Below are 18,090 nucleotides of genomic sequence, written 5' to 3'. Positions count from 1 at the left end.
CATTTTTTAAGTAAAAGAAATAACTTTCTAAGTAAAAGAAACGGCTTGGGATATTGTTGACACCAACGTTTGGATTTCCTTGTCCTGCTGTATATTCAGGATGGAGAAAAGGTTGAGTTGTTTTCCTTTATCCTACCAATATTTAAGCCCAAATTCTATGCCAGGCTGCAATCCTTGCTTTATGAGATAAATTATTTTTCCTTCTCTGGGTCTCACATTTCTGTGCCAGTCTGTGATCTGTTTCATGGGTTGTAGATTTTACAAAAGTCATCAGTTAGGTGGTCACTACTCTGCAGATGTCTGAAGCCCAGAACATCCAGCAGGGAGCATCCCACAGTGGCCAGCAGAGGACTTCCTTCTGTTTCCACATGTGCTTGGCAGTACCAACAATGGAAGACTGTGCTTATCCTCTGGTCTGCCTTTGTTCTGAAATGTATTATAGGTAAATGGGGAACCTGAGGATATGCTACCTTTTTAGAGCAGGGGCACCAGAGGCTGTTCAAAGCTGTAAAAAGACCTGGGCTGGAGAGATGGCTCAGAGGTTAAAAGCACTGCCTGCTCTTGCAGAAGGCCCACGTTCAATTCCTAGCACCCACATGGTAGCTAACAATCATCTGTAACTCCAGTCCCAGGGTATCCAGTGTATTGTATTATATGAGTGCACTTATATACATGCAAGCCATATACTCATACACAGTAAAAAAAAAAAAAAAGAACAACAACAAAAAAAAAACTTTAAAAAAAGCTGTAAGGAGACTGCTGGGCCTGGAGGGATGGATGGAGGGCAGTGGAGCCTCCCTGAAGTCATGCCTTCCCTGTGCCCTGGGTTTTACTCAGCAGCAGAAGAAGGATCTGAGAAAGAGTGCTTCCGTCCCTGATACTGGCTGTTTTTCTGTTGCAGCTTGATTTTTTTCAATATTTGGAATTCTCTCCCTATGCCCCTTTGGTGAGAAAAAGGCTGATCTTTGAAAAAGTGACTCACAAAACAAAGTATTTGACAATGAAGGCCATCTCTCAACTGGCCTTGTCTGGACCTTCTTTTTTCCTCTTTGCTCTCTTGTCCTTTCTTCAGCTCATCTGGTACCTGTGTCCTTAGTCCCCTTATAGTCTTATGGTTCCTGGTGACACAGCAGGTCCATGGCAGCAGCTGCCATCTGGAACAGTCTTTCTTTACTTCTCTGCCTTATCAAATCAAATTTTCAAATGGGTCTTTTGCCTTTCACCTATACTTTAAAATCTTCCTCAGCCCTTCTTACAACTTTGGAAAACCCAATTCCTTCAGTTCTGAACTTCACAGACATAGTTCCTGTGTAATCTTGAAATATGTAATTCTGATAAATGGTATTTACAGAACACAGAAATATAGGAGGATAAAGGAGAGGTTATGGTTTCCCCACATGCATGTATGTATGTATGTATGTATGTATGTATCATCTATCATCTATCTATCATCATCATCAATCTATAAAACCACATTTAATTATGCCTGAGATATGCCTTTTTTTCTTTATTTGAATATTCTCTCTATCAGTTTCTGGTCAACAGTACTTAAAATACAGAAATTCTGTTTACTAGAATGTGTTCATTTATTTTTCTTTGAATACTTTTATGTATTTATTGTACATATGTGAGTGTATACACACACGTGCCATGGTGTGTGTGTGGAGGTCTGAGGAAAATTTGTGAGTCAATTTTCTCCTCCCCATGTGGTACCTTGGATTGAACTCAGGTCATTAGGCCCGGCAGCAAGCACCTTTACTCACTGAGCCATCTCACCAGCCCTGATTGTCTTAGATATTGCTTTCTTTGCAAAAAATAATTCAAGTTTCTAGGGACTAACTAGAAGGACAGCTCATGGCGGTGGTTTTCATTGATGTGAAAGGCATCACCACTGCAACTAACATGAACTGTAAATGATACATTATTGCAAGTGTTCTAAAAAAATCAGAACAAAACTAGTTTATTATAGTTCTGTCTTCATTACACACCACGTGTTGGTGAGTTAAACACAACAAAATCATCTTTGCTTTTTAAAAGTGTCTACTAAAGATAAAAAGAATACAGTAACAATTAACATGTAGTTTGTTACATTAAAAAATCTGATATACATATTTCTATTGCCTGTTAGCTGGTTCTAAGCCTCTTTAACTATTACAAAAGAAAGAGGAAGAAGGAAAGAAAAGTAGTTGCTAAAAGGCAAACATTCAATTCAGTTGATACAACATTACAGTACAGTCAACTAACATTCAATAAGGTAACAAGTCTAGTCTTAGCTCGAGTGAAAAGTCTGTAGACCAGATTGCTACGAAAGGTTTAATGCTGCTTCAGAACTGTATGTTAGCTTTTGGGAGGACACGGTTCTTTGTACTGATGGCTTCAGAAGGGGTCAAGTACAGGGAACCCCCACCTGTCATGAATCATTTTATTGAGCACTGTAGTTAGGACAGCATTATTGAGTTTAGCACATCAACTAAAACAAAATAATAATAATAATTATAATATAATAATCATAATAATGATAAGAATAAAAACCAAACACAAACTGGAAGCTCAGAGTCACTGCCAGCCGTGTCAAACCCTTGCGATACGCTATACTAAAAAATTTGGAAATATCCACCCAGTCCTCTCCACTCTGCCACAAACTAGCAAAGTCAAAAAATACAAAAGTCTTCAACTTGTTACTTTTGCAGAATAAAGCAAAAACGTCTTTGTGCTCCTTACTACCAGAAGCAAAATAGCCACTGAGTCACCACATGTAATAGCTTCTGGATGTGTCAACCTGGGTTGGCTTGGTGTCTGCAGCGCCTTCTTTGTCCTTTTCGCTGTCACCTTCCCAGAGGTTAATGAGCGGCGGGTACAGCTCATTCAAAGGGATGGAAGATGTTTTCTGCATATACTTTTTCAGTGAATGGTGGTAGTTTTTTCTCTTAAACCTTTTGGCAATGTATATAGCGATGGATGCAAGGCTGATGACAGCAAACATGGACCCCATAACTGCAGCAAGGGCTGTGCTGGTTTCTTGGTCTGAGATGTCCAAGGTGAAAGCAGCATTTTTGGTTGTGACATTGACGCAGGACTTTTGAGTCTGCTGGTGGAGGTTGGACACCGTGAGACACACTTCATAATCTGTAGAAGGCTGAAGGTGTGTTAAGTTGTATTCGTGAACATCTACCGGAACCCTGGCTGTGTACGTTATGTGGGGGTTGTCAATCTTCATGGTAGCAGATGACCACTTTAAGTTTGATGTCATGACATTGGAGTTAACTTTCCAAGACACTAAAATAGAATGAGATTCTGTCTGCTTGACGTATATTTTCAGCACCTGGGCACCATCTAGAAGGGTTCCATTCACCTTAATTGTTGCCACTCGAGTGTCTACTCCTTGGACATTCTGGGCCACACACGTATACCTTCCTGATTCTTCAATCTGTATATCTGATATCTCCAAGGTACCCTCACTGCTTAGCTTGTATTTATCTGAAAGGGTTTCTATGGTTATTTTATTTCCAATGGGAGTGACCCAATAGATTTCTGGTTCTGGCTCAGCCATGGCCCGACAGTCTAGGAAAACTGTTGTGCCAATCTCCATGTTTAAATGATTTGGGAATGTGTCATGAGATATCATTGGCAGGCACTGTTCGCTTGAGTCCTGGATCAACACTTCCTTCACCTGCTGTCCTCTGTATTCAGGAGGCATGGCACAGAACATGGAGAGGGGCTCCATGAAGCGGATGTTGGTTTTGTTGGAGTTAATCCAGTGGATGACACAGTCACACCGCAGTGGATTGCTGTGGATGCTTATCTCACGCAGATTGGGAAGGCATTCTACTGTCTTTTGGTAAACGGCGTTCAAGGCATTGTTGTTCAGCATCAAGCTTTCTAGGGCTGGGACACTTCGGAAAGCCAACCGGTGGATGTATGACAGTTTGGGGTTATTGGTCGCTTCTAGCTTTGTCAGTTCAGGCAAGTTATCCAGGGCATAGCGATCCACCGAAACCAGCTCCCCCATATTGTTGATTCCAAGTTCTTTTAATCGAAGCATATTTTTAAAGTCTCCTTCTTGGATTTTGTGAATGGGATTTTTGTTGAGGTCTAAGAATTTCAAATTTGGAACTTTTTGCAGGGCAAGTTGAGGGACTTTGATCAGTTTGTTATCATAAAAAGATAGGCTCTCCAGGCTATCCAAGCCTACCAAGGCATTTCCAGGAACATCCGTGAGGTACATCCCTGCCAAAACTAAGCTTCTTAAGTTGGAGAGAGGTCTGAAGTTCATATCCAGAATTCCAATCACAGGGTTTTCCCCAATCATGAGAATTTCCAGGTTGGGGGTAGAATCAAACCAACGACTATCAATCACTTTCAATTTGTTGGAATTCAGGTGGAGCCTTAAAAGATTTTTCAAGCCAGAAAAGGCATTAGCAGAAATCATGCTAATCTGGTTGTGGTTGATATAGAGTTCTTGAAGGTTGTAGAGGTCTTGCAGACAGTAATCACTCATCTCTGAAATCTGATTTTCTTCTAGATGCAGAGTTGTGAGCTGGGTCAAGTTTGCCAGCCCTACCTCCTTGATACTCGTAAAGTTGTTCTGGGAGAAATCTAGCTCAGTCAAGTTGAAAAGCTGCTGAAGTTCATCCACGGTCTTGGCAATGTTATTGCTTTGTAAGAGAAGCACTTGTGTGTCACTGGAGAGGTTGCTGGGGATCCTTGTTAGGCGGAGGTCATTACAATCAACAGTGGTGGCTTCTCTATATGTGGACTGTGGGGTAAACCAAGGACGGATTTCACACACACAAAGTTGGGGACACTCGCTATTCAGTATGGAAGACTCAGTTAATGAGGTCATCATCAAGCCCAGCACCATTCGGCAAGCTGCTATCCCAATGCTCAATCTGGCCATGGTGGCTTGCAGAACACACTCAGTTCTTGATGGTCGTGAGTTTGAACAAGGTGTGAACACTATTGAGTGTTAAGTAGAACAGCAAGCAGAAAATGTAAACATTCAACAAGTCTGTGTTGAAATGTACAGAATTCCAGAGTCTGAATGGATGTTTTTTTTGCACTTATTAAAAGGTAGGAAGCATCTGAAATCTGAAAACTGTGTCACTCAATTCCAAGCATGTGCACAGGTCTTCTAGTGAGTTACTTCGGCCAAATCAAAGTCTGGAGATGTATCTGAAAATTAGAACAGGAAAGATGTTATGCTGATTCTATAGACTTTCTATATTTAAACCTATCTTTTGTTTACTACAAATGTAGTAATATGTTCTAAAATGTGTTCAGAATAACTAAACAGACTTTTAAATTTCAGGATGCTCTTACAGCCAGCCCACTTATTCCACTAAAACTAGTTAGTACTCCTTTATAATTAAGACTGCACAGTACTGGATGGCTATTAAACATACATACATACACACACACACACACACACACACACACACTGAGAGAGAGAGAGAGAGAGAGAGAGAGAGAGAGAGACTCAAACTAGACATACCCAGAAAAACCTAAAGATGCCATTTATATAAAGGAAAAGTAATTTCAGAAATTATATATAATTATGGTTCTAAGAGATAATAGGCCATTCTTAGTAAAGGCAAAATTTTGAATCACCTATGGTATTTTCATTGATAGCTATTTGTTTTCAGGGATTCTTTCTTTTCCAAATGATATGTTCTGTAGACACATTCAGCCAGTATTTCTAGCTCAATTGCTTTAATGCAGAAAGTAAATTTAATACAACTATGAAAGTAATGCATCAAATTTTTCTATATTCTAATAGCCATGTTATCTTGACTGAATAAATCAAGTGACTATTCTACTGTAATTACATGGCTTCATTAAAAACACAAACATATTCAATACATAAAACATTTAGCCTAAGAATATATCTCAGGCTAAAAACAGTTCTGTGGTAGAACACTTGCCTAGTGTGCATGATACTCTAGGTGCAATCCTCAGCACTGAAAAAGAGAATGTGTATATACCTCATGCATATATTCTTATTAATCTCATGGGAATAGCACTGCCTATTAACAAGTATAGATCACACATATATAATCTCTTGGTTGCTTCAATTTAAAAAATAGGGTTGGTCACAAGGAGCTCTTATGGGATTGCTGAAAGAACCGAATGTATGTTAGAAAAACAATGCAAAACAAAAAACAGAAATCTATGTAAAGTTCTCTGTATAAAGACTGGCACATATTAAATGCTCATAAAAGTTAGTTGTATTTATTATTTAAATTATGCTATTATGTTTCTAATCATTGTGTTCTTAGCTAAATGGTTCCTCAGAAGACACATAAAAGAAGGAAAGGATATCAGACTCATTGACTGTTATCTGTTGGCTTTAATGAGATATTATCAGATTAAAAAAAGATAACATGTATGATGTGCAGGCTAATGATGCCAGTGGTTACTAGTTCTAGTGTTCTGCATTTGAATTAGATAAAAAAGGCCATTATATATCTGTTGTTAGCCTTGCTTTCCCAAGAATGGGCCAGTCACTTCCTACTTCTAGCAGGCGGAGTTATATGTTTCCTTATATTTATTTGTTACAATGCACTACAACTTTGAATATGAAGGACTTCAGTGACTAGTACTTTCTAGAAAGAGTCATTAAATACAGGGTTGATACTCCAATGGTGAGAACACAGCAAACTCTTACTTCACGTTAGAGTTTTGTGTTAGCTTTTGACTTTGTAAAACATACTCTTACGAGTGACAATAAAGCATGATGACACAGATACTATACAGTTAAGTCATATCTTAGTAGAATAAATAAATGCCCTACAACTTGTTTGTTTTATAAAATGTACAAATTTTCTTAGAGTCTGACAAGATAAAATCATCCAGTTCAGATAGTGGCAAGTCTGAGATAAGATATGTGTGTATGGCAGGATGCTAGAAGCTTGCTGCTCTGTGGGGAAGAAACACATCTGGCATCCCTCTCTCTCCTTTACCCCTAAATCTGGTTGCTTACCATTCATTATGTATCTGGAAAACTTTTCAATGTTATAACACAATGTGATTTTGATGTTTATTAAGAAATTCTATAAAATATTGCAAATTGATATTTTGCAAATATCATTAACGTTAAAAGTTCATTCTATGCTTGTTTCTGTTTAGACCAATTCTAAAACAAATTCAAGGGATTTAAGAACATTAAAACATTTCTGCCACAGGTTATTCATCAATCTTAATTCAAAATAGAGAGCCCAAAGAACAAATCTACTTTTTATGTGGTTCTGAGATGGAATTACAACAAAGTGTTATGTTTTGATAGAATTTAAAGAATTTAAAGGAAATAAAATATGTATTAAAGTTGTATGAGGGGCTCCCCAAACAGCTTATTACTAACATAAAAGCTTTTATAGGGCTATACTTTGAATATTACCATGAGTAATACATCATTTTAGTTTAAATATTCAATGATGTAACTAATTGAAAGTTCAAATTTGTCTTTGCACATAGACAACTTTAACTAACTGACCAGCCACCAAACCACTGAGACCAGACCTTTCTCCAAGCCACACTTTTAACTCTAAGCAATATTCCAGTTTAGTTCAAATAGCTTCAAGTCCTTGTGAGTTTAAGTCAGTACTTGGAGCTGCAGCAGAATCAGTGTGGCCCTCAGGCACAGGAGGAATCCTTCTAGAAGGTCAGTCCACAGAGTGGGCTCCATATTATCAAACTAACATCACCTCCCCACCATGGGAGTGACTATAGAGAGACTTTAAGGCACTGAACTTATTTTTTTTAACTCTGTAGGGTCAGAGGAAACATTGGACTTGGACAAAATCCCATTCCTCTTATTACTAGAGCCATTCCCAAAAGAAAATAAGCAAAATCGTGATGTATTAGCCCCAGATTTGCAGACTAAGACAGCTAAATGAACAACATTTTCATAATATACTCTATATTTTATGTGTCTGTCCATCAAAGACAATGTACATATAAAAGTAAATGTCTTTAGTCATTTATCTTCATTCATTATTGTAACTAGACCACCTAATTCTAGTTGGAGGTTTGTGGACATTGTTTCACTTCTTTTTGTTTTCATCATTATTTCTGCAGTGCTGGTGATCCACATAGACCACCCACACCCACATACGCAAGGCAAACACTCTACCACTGAGCTCAGTCTCAGCTTGGATTTTATTTGCCCACATGAGGCTTTCATTTTATGTCTGGTGCAATCTTTGTTCTACAGATTTCTAACTCTGTTCATTCCAGTTAACACTGGTTGAAAATATAATAGAAATGGTAGATAATTATGAGGAGGCTCCAAACCTCTTTCACACCCAAGGCCCTTATAAGTTTTGCTTATTCTTTGCCTCTGAGTCTCGGGATGAGAATGGAATGAAATGGCAAACAGCATCCTGAGATTCAAGTAAAATCTGAGATCTCACTATGGGTCCTTTTCCAGACCTGAGGTGTCAAAGATTGCAAAAACTTGGAAAGTACAATCTCTTCAAAAAATAATGTTAGGAAAACTGGATATCTACATGAAAGGAATGAAGTGGGAACATTTAACTTATATCATCTACAAAAATTAATTCGAAGATGTACATGTAGTACCTAAAGTTATAAAATTCAGAGGAAGCACGGAGGGATATATATATATACAATTTACCAACAAGCACTTGAAAATAAAATGCTTAACATCACTAACAATAAGATAAATATAAATAATAACTATAATGAGCTATCATACACATTGAAATGCCCACCTTCAGAAAGAAAATAAAAGTAGTAGGAAGGACAGAGAAATTGAATCCTCTGCGTCACTGAGGCTGTAAAATAGTGTGGCCACTGTGGAAAACAATGTAGAGTGTTCTCAAAAATTATAACCCCTACCACTGCATGATCCAGCAGTTCCACTTTTTCCAAAATAATTAAAGGCAAGGTATCAAAGTGCTGTTTGCCTAGCCATGTTCATTATAATATTAATCCCAATAGCCATGAGCTGGAAGTAACCTAGATGTCCATCAATGGACAAAAGGGCAAAGAAAATGAGGTATGTATAGCTGCCCTTTAGTCTCCATGGGTTGTATATCACTGATTCAACTAAACCTGGACTGAAAATATTCAGGGAAAAAATATGTCTGTGCTGAATTTATATATAAATGTTTGTCATTATTCATTTAATATTATATCATAACAAGTATTTACATAGAATTTAAACTGAATGAGGTATTGTAAGTTATCTAGAATGATTTAAAGTATTCTCTGCAGGAAGGTATATGCACAAATTACGTGAAAATGTTCCTTCATTTTTGTATTAGTGACTTCAGTATGTACAGATCTTGGTATGTGGGGAGTTTGCATCCTCAGAACCAATCTCCTGAGGATGGGAAGGGAGGGATGAACATGCATAAAAAATTATCATGAAGCCATTCCTATGGTAGAATAGGGATGGATTTTGAAGACATTATGAAACAAACCAGTCACAAAAGCACAGATATTGTATGATTCTACTCTTTCCAAGTTTCTGAAGTTATTGAAACCATAGAAGTAGAAATATACCTGCCAACAACTGGATAAAAGAATTAGTGTCTAAGAGCTACACGTTTCGGTTTGAAAGCTAAGCACGTTCTGGAGATCCACTGCAAACATGTAAAATGTACATAATACAACTGAACTGCACACTTGGAAATAGGAGACAGTAAATTTGATACTGCTTTTTCACTACAGTAAAGATGACAGTAAATGCATTATAATTCAGGCCAACTTTTAACATATATATGAATTATTTTAAATTCTATAAAATTAAAAATGACTGGCATAATTTAAAAACATAAAATAGCTTTGTTCTAGAATTCTTTGGTTAAATCTGTTAAATGTGACAGGAAAATGTACTGTTAATTATGAGAATAATGGTCCACAAACAAATCTGGCCATTTTAGGAAATAGCCCTTAAAGAGAAAAACCATAGCTTTAGAGGCTCAGAACTAGCAAGGGACACATTTCAAAAAAGGGCCACAAACAACTACACAATTACATTTGATGGTTTTTTTCCTGTCTCACCAGGATAAGTTGGAGACACTCTACTCTGCACACAGAATGCATGGTCATCACCCTTAGGAAACTGGACACCAATTCTCCTTTTCCCCATGTAATTGTTTTAGAGCGGATGTTACCTTAAAATAATGACAATATTTAAATGGTGGGACTACAGGCTGGGTGAGCAGGCATTGAGTTCTTATGGAGTTGGGCAAAAGAAATGCACATTCGTGATAGCATGAAGAGCATGAATATTTTTGTTATTGCAAAAAAGACAACAAGCAAGCAAAGGCTGTGGGGCTGTAGAAAGAACTCTTCCTTGGTGGGGGTGGGGCAAGTGATCTATATACAAACTGATTCCTCTGTTTTGTGTGAGTGCTACTTTGTGCAAGCTACTCAAATTCTTTTGAGTACCACTTTTAATTTTAACTCCATAGTTAAAATTAAGACTAATTATACATTCTTCATGCATAAAAATTATTATAAATCGAGAAAACTATATGAAAGTATTTGACCTCAGGTCTTGGAAAGGACCCATAGGGAGATCTCAGATTCTACTTGAATCTCTAGAACTTCATCCTGTTTGCCATTTCATTCCATTCTCATCCCGAGACTCAGAGGCAAAAAATAAGCAAAACTTATAAGGGCCTTGGGCGTGAAAGAGGTTTGGAGCCTCCTCATAATTATCTACCATTTCTATTATATTTTCAACCAGTGTTAACTGGAATGAACAGAGTTAGAAATCTGTAGAACAAAGATTGCACCAGACATAAAATGAAAGCCTTATGTGGGCAAATAAAATCCAAGCTGAGACTGAGCTCAGTGGTAGAGTGTTTGCCTTGCGTATGTGGGTGTGGGTGGTCTATGTGGATCACCAGCACTGCAGAAATAATGATGAAAACAAAAAGAAGTGAAACAATGTCCACAAACCTCCAACTAGAATTAATATCATCCCATATAGGTGGTCTAGTTACAATAATGAATGAAGATAAATGACTAAAGACACTTTTATATGTACACTGTCTTTGATGGACAGACACATAAAATATAGAGTATATTATGAAAATGTTGTTCATTTAGCTGTCTCAGTCTGCAAATCTGGGGCTAATACATCACGATTTTGCTTATTTTCTTTTGGGAATGGCTCTAGTAATAAGAGGAATGGGATTTTGTCCAAGTCCAATGTTTCTTCTGACCCTACAGAGTTAAAAAAAAATAAGTTCAGTGCCTTAAAGTCTCTCTATAGTCACTCCGATGGTGGGGAGGTGATGTTAGTTTGATACTATGGAGCCCACTCTGTGGACTGACTTTCTAGAAGGATTCCTCCTGTGCCTGAGGGCCACACTGATTCTGCTGCAGCTCCAAGTACTGACTTAAACTCACAAAGACTTGAAGCTATTTGAACTAAACTGGAATATTGCTTAGAGCTAAAAGTGTGGCTTGGAGAAAGGTCTGGTTTTAGGCCTGTGACTTTGGATAAATTATTGAAATTGTCTAACTCTCAGTTTATTGTGTTTTTTTTTTTCTTCTTTTTGAAAATGGAAATCATAAAATGTACTGTGCAGGAGTGGTGAGAACCGAGATATTAAATGTAGAGCTCTTGGCAGAGGGCCTGGACATAGTAAGGGTCCAATAGATGTTAGCTATTATCAGTTACAGATCTGATGTCACATAATGAATCAATCTTCTTTATGGGCATTGAGGATGAAAAGAACAGTGGGTGGCTGAAATCAGCACAGGGTACATGTAGATTAATCAACCACAAGTTCCGAACCTTAATGTAGATGGATACTGCAGGTGGAGCTGGAGAAAGAGACTATAGCAAATCCTTTATGGAGACTCCTTTCTGTTTCCCTTGGAAAGAGGGTCTTGTAAGTGCAACTCAGCTTTCAATCTGCGTAAAGTATTCAAAAAGGCAATAAATTTCTCAGAGTTTTTAATCTGACTCCCTGACCCTTTCTGAGTCTAACCATCTTCCAAAGTTATGCTCCTGGGTTATACATTATCCAAGACTGAACACCCTACTGTGTGACAGTGATCACAGACAAAAGTTCTGTATGGAGGAAGAGGTATAATAGTACCCATAATGCATTAGGAAACAATAGAGTGTATCCCTTTGCAAGGGCATGTTGGAGTTCATGCATGGAGGCTCTTTTGCATAAACTGTCCCGAGAGTCCACATTATTCATCAGCTAGCAGTGAGCAGCATGCCAGAGTGGGCTAAAGAGCATGGGCCAAGTGGACTTTCAGGATTCATCTTGTCTACCCACTCCTCTGGTGTCATAGAGAACTGTACTCACAGCCATTTTCAAGGGAAGCAATTGCTCCTTTCTTTCCCTGTCCTGCTTTGCTTCCTTCCTTCCCTTTTTGTTATTAAATTATGATAGAGGGACAAAATTGAAGATTCCAAAGTTCTCAAACTCAGGGCTTACTAGAGTCAAATAGGGTAAGACCATCGAGTTTAACAAGAAGGAAGCAACACACACACACACACACACACACACACACAAACACACACAAACACACACAAGTAAGACATCCAAATACGTTTGAGCTGTACAGATCGAACAAAATCCATTTGTTCTCTGAGGTCTTTTATAGCCTGTGGCCAGTTTTATAGCCTCTGAATTGTATAATAATATGATCTCTGATACTACTGAGTTACAAGGAAAATCTGGTAACTAGAAGATTAGATATAAATGCTTACATATTACTGGCCCACACTATATGCAAGATAACCTACATTGTAAACTTAAAGGTGTGAATCTGTACTTGGAAGAAAACTTCACCAGTAATTTGTAAAAAAAAAAAAAAAAAGCATATTGCTCCAGAAATTTATTTTACCTTTTATTTAGGAAGATGTACATTTTAAAGAAAAAGGCATCCAGACCCTTAGCTATTCCCTTAGTGAGCAAAACTGACCCAGTTAATTGGTAGAGAGACAAAATAAACCCCAAGTTCCTTGATCACTTCTTCAGCATTTCCTAATCTCACTTTAAATTTCTGTGGTAAGTTTTCTGGTTCCCAAAGAAAAATTTGATTCTTCTTCCCCTCATTTCATTTTCTTTATGTTGTAATTATTATTTAATAAAGACTCCCCAATTCTCTGGTGTATTTGGGTGGCATAAATGCACTAGTGTGCAAAGAGGACAGACACAAGTGATCTTTTGATTCTTCTTCATTCTCCTTCTTTGTTCAGGCCAGGGCAAATTCATCACCCTGCAGGTGCAGCTTCAGCCAACATCTCTGGGAAAAGCCCAAAGGCGCAGCTGGTCTCCAAGCTGAGCATAAAAGCTGGGGTCACAATTCATTCAGCTCCTAAGAGGGGCTGGGCATGGCCAGCTCATTAGCCTTTTCAGGAGTGTTGGCCAGGCATGGTAAACAGGGCAGGGCTGGTCTGGGTGGACTGAAGAATTACCAAAGAAAATTATAAAAAAAAAGCAGAGAAAAGAAAAATTAAAAGTCAAAAGTTGCATGCCAGCTGGCATGAATCTGATCCAAATAGGTGGCTCAGCAGGGTTGGGAAGAGCCAAGGGGGAGATGGCAGTGATCTCAGATGTGACTGACTCCAACTGACTGAAAGGAAGCAGGCTGGTTTCCCTGTGGAATCTGCTGCTGGGACACAGAGTTGTGGGAAAACCTCAGAGACTACCAGGCACATCTTAAACAACCAGTCATTTTCAGCTCACATATTTTAAGAGGAACTCTAACTCCATCCCCAAGTCTCCAGTCTCATTACCTTTTATAGTATCCCTCTTTTCTTTCTTTTTTTCCAATAATATATATTTATTGAATTTTGTGACATTTATACACCTTAATCATATTTAGATATCCTCCCTTATCTGCACCCTCTGTAGCTACCCCCCACTTGATTTCATGCATTCTGTCATATATGTTAAGGTCTATGGAGTCAAATTTGTGCACCAAGATGTCCCTTGGTGTGAGTTCATCAACTAGAGCCTGTTCAGTCTACCTAGAGTCATTCCCTTAAAGAACGCCAACTCTCCCTCACCCAGCAGTGATCAACTGTCAAACAGTTCCTCAGCTAAGGTTGGGCTCTCCTGCCCATCTCCTCAGTTCTATGCTGGGGTTTTGTCTTCTTGAGTTTGCATGGATCTTTTGCATGCTGTCGCCATCACTGTAAGTTCATATGAGCAAGTTCCTAGAAGCCTAGAAGACTCTGTTTCCTTGTGGTTTTGTACAACCTGGCTCTTACAATCTTTTCACACCCCCTCTTCCACAACTGTCCCTGAGCCCTGGTTGAGTGAGGTTTAATATAGGAGTCTTATCCAGGGACATACACTCCACAGTCTCTTACTTGCTATACCTTAGCCAGTTGTGGCCTTCTGTGTTAATCATAACCTGTTGCATGAGGAACCTTTTCTTTCGGGAGTTGAGAGATGCATTAGTATTCTCTCTGCTCTTTGTTCCATGTGCTCTGTGAGTCTTAGGTGTAGAGTTTCCACTGTAGTGTGTCACTTAGGGCTGGACATCTCACAGACACTTATTCTCTGTGTGTGACCAGTTGTGGAACTCTGTAATAGTCTCCATCTGTTGGAAAACCAACAGAAAAGAAGCTTCTTTGAGAGTGATGACAGGTATAATTGTCTGTTAATATAAGGGCTCTATTTAGCATAGAGTAAGAAATTACATTTGTCTAGGGATGTGACAGACAGGGTTTTTTCCTAAGGTCTATGATCTCTTCAGCCAAGTGTATTTGGCTATGTGTACAGTACCATACATGAGTTCTCTCCCATTGAAAAGTCTTCTCTGAGGACTACCTCTCATAGTTTTAGAGGATACTATAAAGTCTAATAATCAGGACAATTACTGGCACAGCAAACTATATCATCTGTTTATAAAAGAGCTATCTAATTTATCTTTTCTTGAAAAGTTTTTAAGCAGGGAAAGTCAGTTTCATTTAAGGGTAAGACTCTTGGTAGGTGGACCCAGGTTCCCGTGGATAGACCCACACTGAAGGGCATTTGGGGCCTCAGCGCGCGTGCGTGTGCACACACACACACACACACACACACACTCATAATAGAGTGCATGGAATTGGGTGGGGAATAGTAAGGGAGGTGCAGATAGGGGAGGGGATCTAAATATGATAAAAATATATTATATGAAATTTGTAAAAATTTAATTAAAATTGTCTAATAACAAAATAATAAGTATATTTATTTATTGGGGGGGTGCCATGTCACATATGTGGAGGTCAGAGGACAACCTACTCAAGTTAGTTCCTTCCCTCCCTTTGGGGGTGCTAGGGACAGAATTCGGGTCATCAGTCTTGGCAGCAAGCACCCTTATTCACTGACCTATCTCATTGGCCCTGAATTCTATACCTCTTCACTCAGCCTAGAGTTACTTAGGTAAGGTTATAAATGATCTTTGGATTCTCTCTCATGCTCCTTGAAGGTCACTGGCCTTTAATGTTCTACTAACTAATCATTTATCGCTAGCACAGGAAAAACATCACTCAGTTTAGAATAGTAAAGTGCCCCATGTCCATAATCTCCTTTTGATTTGCTTAGGGAAATCAGGGTAGATAGCTCAATCAGGCTGATGGCCAAATCATTCCAAAACATTAGTCATTTCATCTAAACAATCCCCAATGTTCATTGATTTAGCAGATCAATGAACTGATCATAGTGGTTGATCTGCTTTACATAAACAAAGTCAAATTGCAAGTTTAATTTGAAAATTGCATAAATTAAAACTTTTAATTTGGTGATAGGTTGTATGCTGCAAACTATGCAAGGACATAGATTCAAATGAAATGAGTACCTAGAGGATATGAAAATGCAGAGGGGCTGGAAAGTGTGCATTCAAGACAGGATAGAGCTCTCATGATAAATATAACAACATAACATAGTTAACTGTACTTAATAGATTTCCTATGCATTGTATAGAGTGGCATACATGCATACAGTGTAACATTTGATATAGTTTAGATGTTGTTTGTCACCCTGTGGATCAGATACTGGGTAGCTTAATCCCATGATGGTAACATTGGGAAATATTTTTAATTTTTAAAAGGTGGGGTCTAGGGAGAGGTTCTTAAGACCACTGGAGGCACTGACCTCAGAAATGAATACTGGCCTCCTGGAGTTGTTCTAAAAGCCTGAGCCTGACCTCAGGCTCTATGCTTCCAGCATCGCCATGCGATCTCTTCCTCCTGCATGAGCTCTGCTCATCACCATGGTGACCCATCACACAATCTCCACTAAAGGCTGAGCCACTGGGGCTACCCAATCTTGGATTTTCAGCTCCTAAAACTCTGAATTGAACAGATCTCTTGTCTTTGTAATGAGCTTTTGAGAAAGCAACAAAAACACACTGCATGATCATCTTTGTGTTTCACAGAGAAGCCAAATCTCTAAGGCATCAGTAAATCATGGAACACAGGGCCCATGACCTGATGCTATGTATCCCTGAATCCTTTCGGTGTAGCAACTCCGTGATGACCAACTGCTAGCAGACCAGAGTCCTTTCCTCTGTGTTTGCCTCCAACTTTGAGCTCATTACCCATCTTTTCTGCCTGTAAATGATGAGGCTGGTCTGGAAGCTGATGATGTGAATCTTACTAGCTATAGGGTTCTAGATAACTAATGCGTCTTTCAGATCTCTGCCCATGTAAGCAGCACTACTTGTGGCGGGAGGCATGACCCTTGACCCTGGTGCAAGAGAAATTATGTTTAGTTGTTCATTTTTATTTCTTCTTCTTTCCAGAAAAGCACAATCTCTAGAAGCAGGCACAGCTGGGTCCATACCCTTGTACTGCCTATGGCCTGCATGCTACCTATGTCATGTGAGACAAATCATAGCCCATGTATTATTATATCTCAGGTGTTGGCCTGAATGAGAACTGTCTCTCATAAGCTCACATATGTGAACATCTGGCTCCCAGTTGGTAGAGCTGTTTTGGGAGGTTTAGGAGGTGAGGCCTTGCTGGAGGAAGCGTGGCTTTGAGAGTTCGTTCTTAGCCCGGTCCATCTTGAAGTTCTCTCTGCTTGGGTTTTCTAATGAAGATGTAAGCTCTCAGTTTTCAGGTCCTGATGCCATGCCCCATCCCCACCCCCATCTGGTCATGATGGACTTACTCCTCAGGAACCATAAGCCAAATTAAATTCTTTCATAAGTTGTTTGGGTCATGGTGTTTTATTACAGCAACAGAAAAGTAGCTGCTCTACTTCATATGCATGTTGTGAGAATTAAATGAAAAATGTCTTAAGCAGTTTCTGTTACAAAGCAGATCTCAACCAACATCAATTTCCTTTGGAGTGCTCATCTTAGAAAATCAGAGTCAGGTGCAGTAAACCTGTTAGCATATATTCTTCCAGCAAGGATATTAATGTATCTTCTCAAAATTGTCTGGAACTGATTTTCTTCTTTTTCTAGCTGACACTTTTGGTAGTTTATTCTATTCTATTTTGCAATATCCTAGGAAGGTAGGAATTCTAAAAGAACTTATGCAGGGAGGTATTAAATAATTTGCCTGGAAGACAGAGTTAGAAAGTCATGGTGGTGGAATTCAGAGTGAGTTCTAAAGTTCATGATGCATAATCACCTCCTCCAGATACATGATCCTCCCAATGAACCCTGAATTCTGAGTCAGGTGAATGGGATCATTGTGAAGTATTGGAACAAGAGATTAGCTTCTTGGAAGAACTTACAGATGTTGAAGACAACATAGATTCTTCCTAAGTGATTTCATCTCAACAAACCACAGGGAAGACATGGGGATGATTCCTGTTTACCACAGGGGTACTCTCTCTTTCTCTCTAGATATTTTTAGATTAAAAAATTTTAGAGCAAACACAGTTTAGTTTCCACTGAACCTGAACTGAGAATGTGGCAGGTCTCAGAATTTAAATCCATTTCATAATAATATGTAGGTATAAGCAACTGTCCTCTTGGGCAAGCCCCAGGAAAGTTTAACTTGCCTACTCCCCAAGAATCAAGATTGCTATGAAAGCTTAATCTTCCCCTTCCTAATTCATTTTTAGAATGCATTTGCAAAAGCACCATTATTTTGAAGGTATGAAAGAAATCAAAATGTTAATTAAATCTTTGCGTTTCAGT

The 18,090-nt window shown here is 38.7% G+C and overlaps 1 protein-coding gene across 1 annotated transcript in view; it reads right to left on the bottom strand.

Annotated features, from left to right (window-relative positions):
• Window positions 1-1,938: 1,938 nt before the first annotated feature.
• Lrrn1 (leucine rich repeat neuronal 1) overlaps window positions 1,939-18,090 on the bottom strand; it is a 38,970-nt gene continuing 22,818 nt past the window's right edge. Inside the window, exon 2 of the mRNA XM_008854563.1 lies at window positions 1,939-5,172. Coding sequence (XP_008852785.1) covers window positions 2,747-4,897 — 2,151 coding nt within the window. The 5' untranslated portion in view covers window positions 4,898-5,172 and the 3' untranslated portion in view covers window positions 1,939-2,746. The remainder of the gene's footprint in view (window positions 5,173-18,090) is intronic.

This window comes from Nannospalax galili, unplaced genomic scaffold, assembly GCF_000622305.1.
Source record: "Nannospalax galili isolate Female #2095 unplaced genomic scaffold, S.galili_v1.0 scaffold846, whole genome shotgun sequence".
Taxonomy (NCBI): Eukaryota; Metazoa; Chordata; class Mammalia; order Rodentia; family Spalacidae; genus Nannospalax; species Nannospalax galili.
Note: the sequence above shows the minus strand (reverse complement) of the source record. Positions and strands in the feature narration are given on the sequence as shown.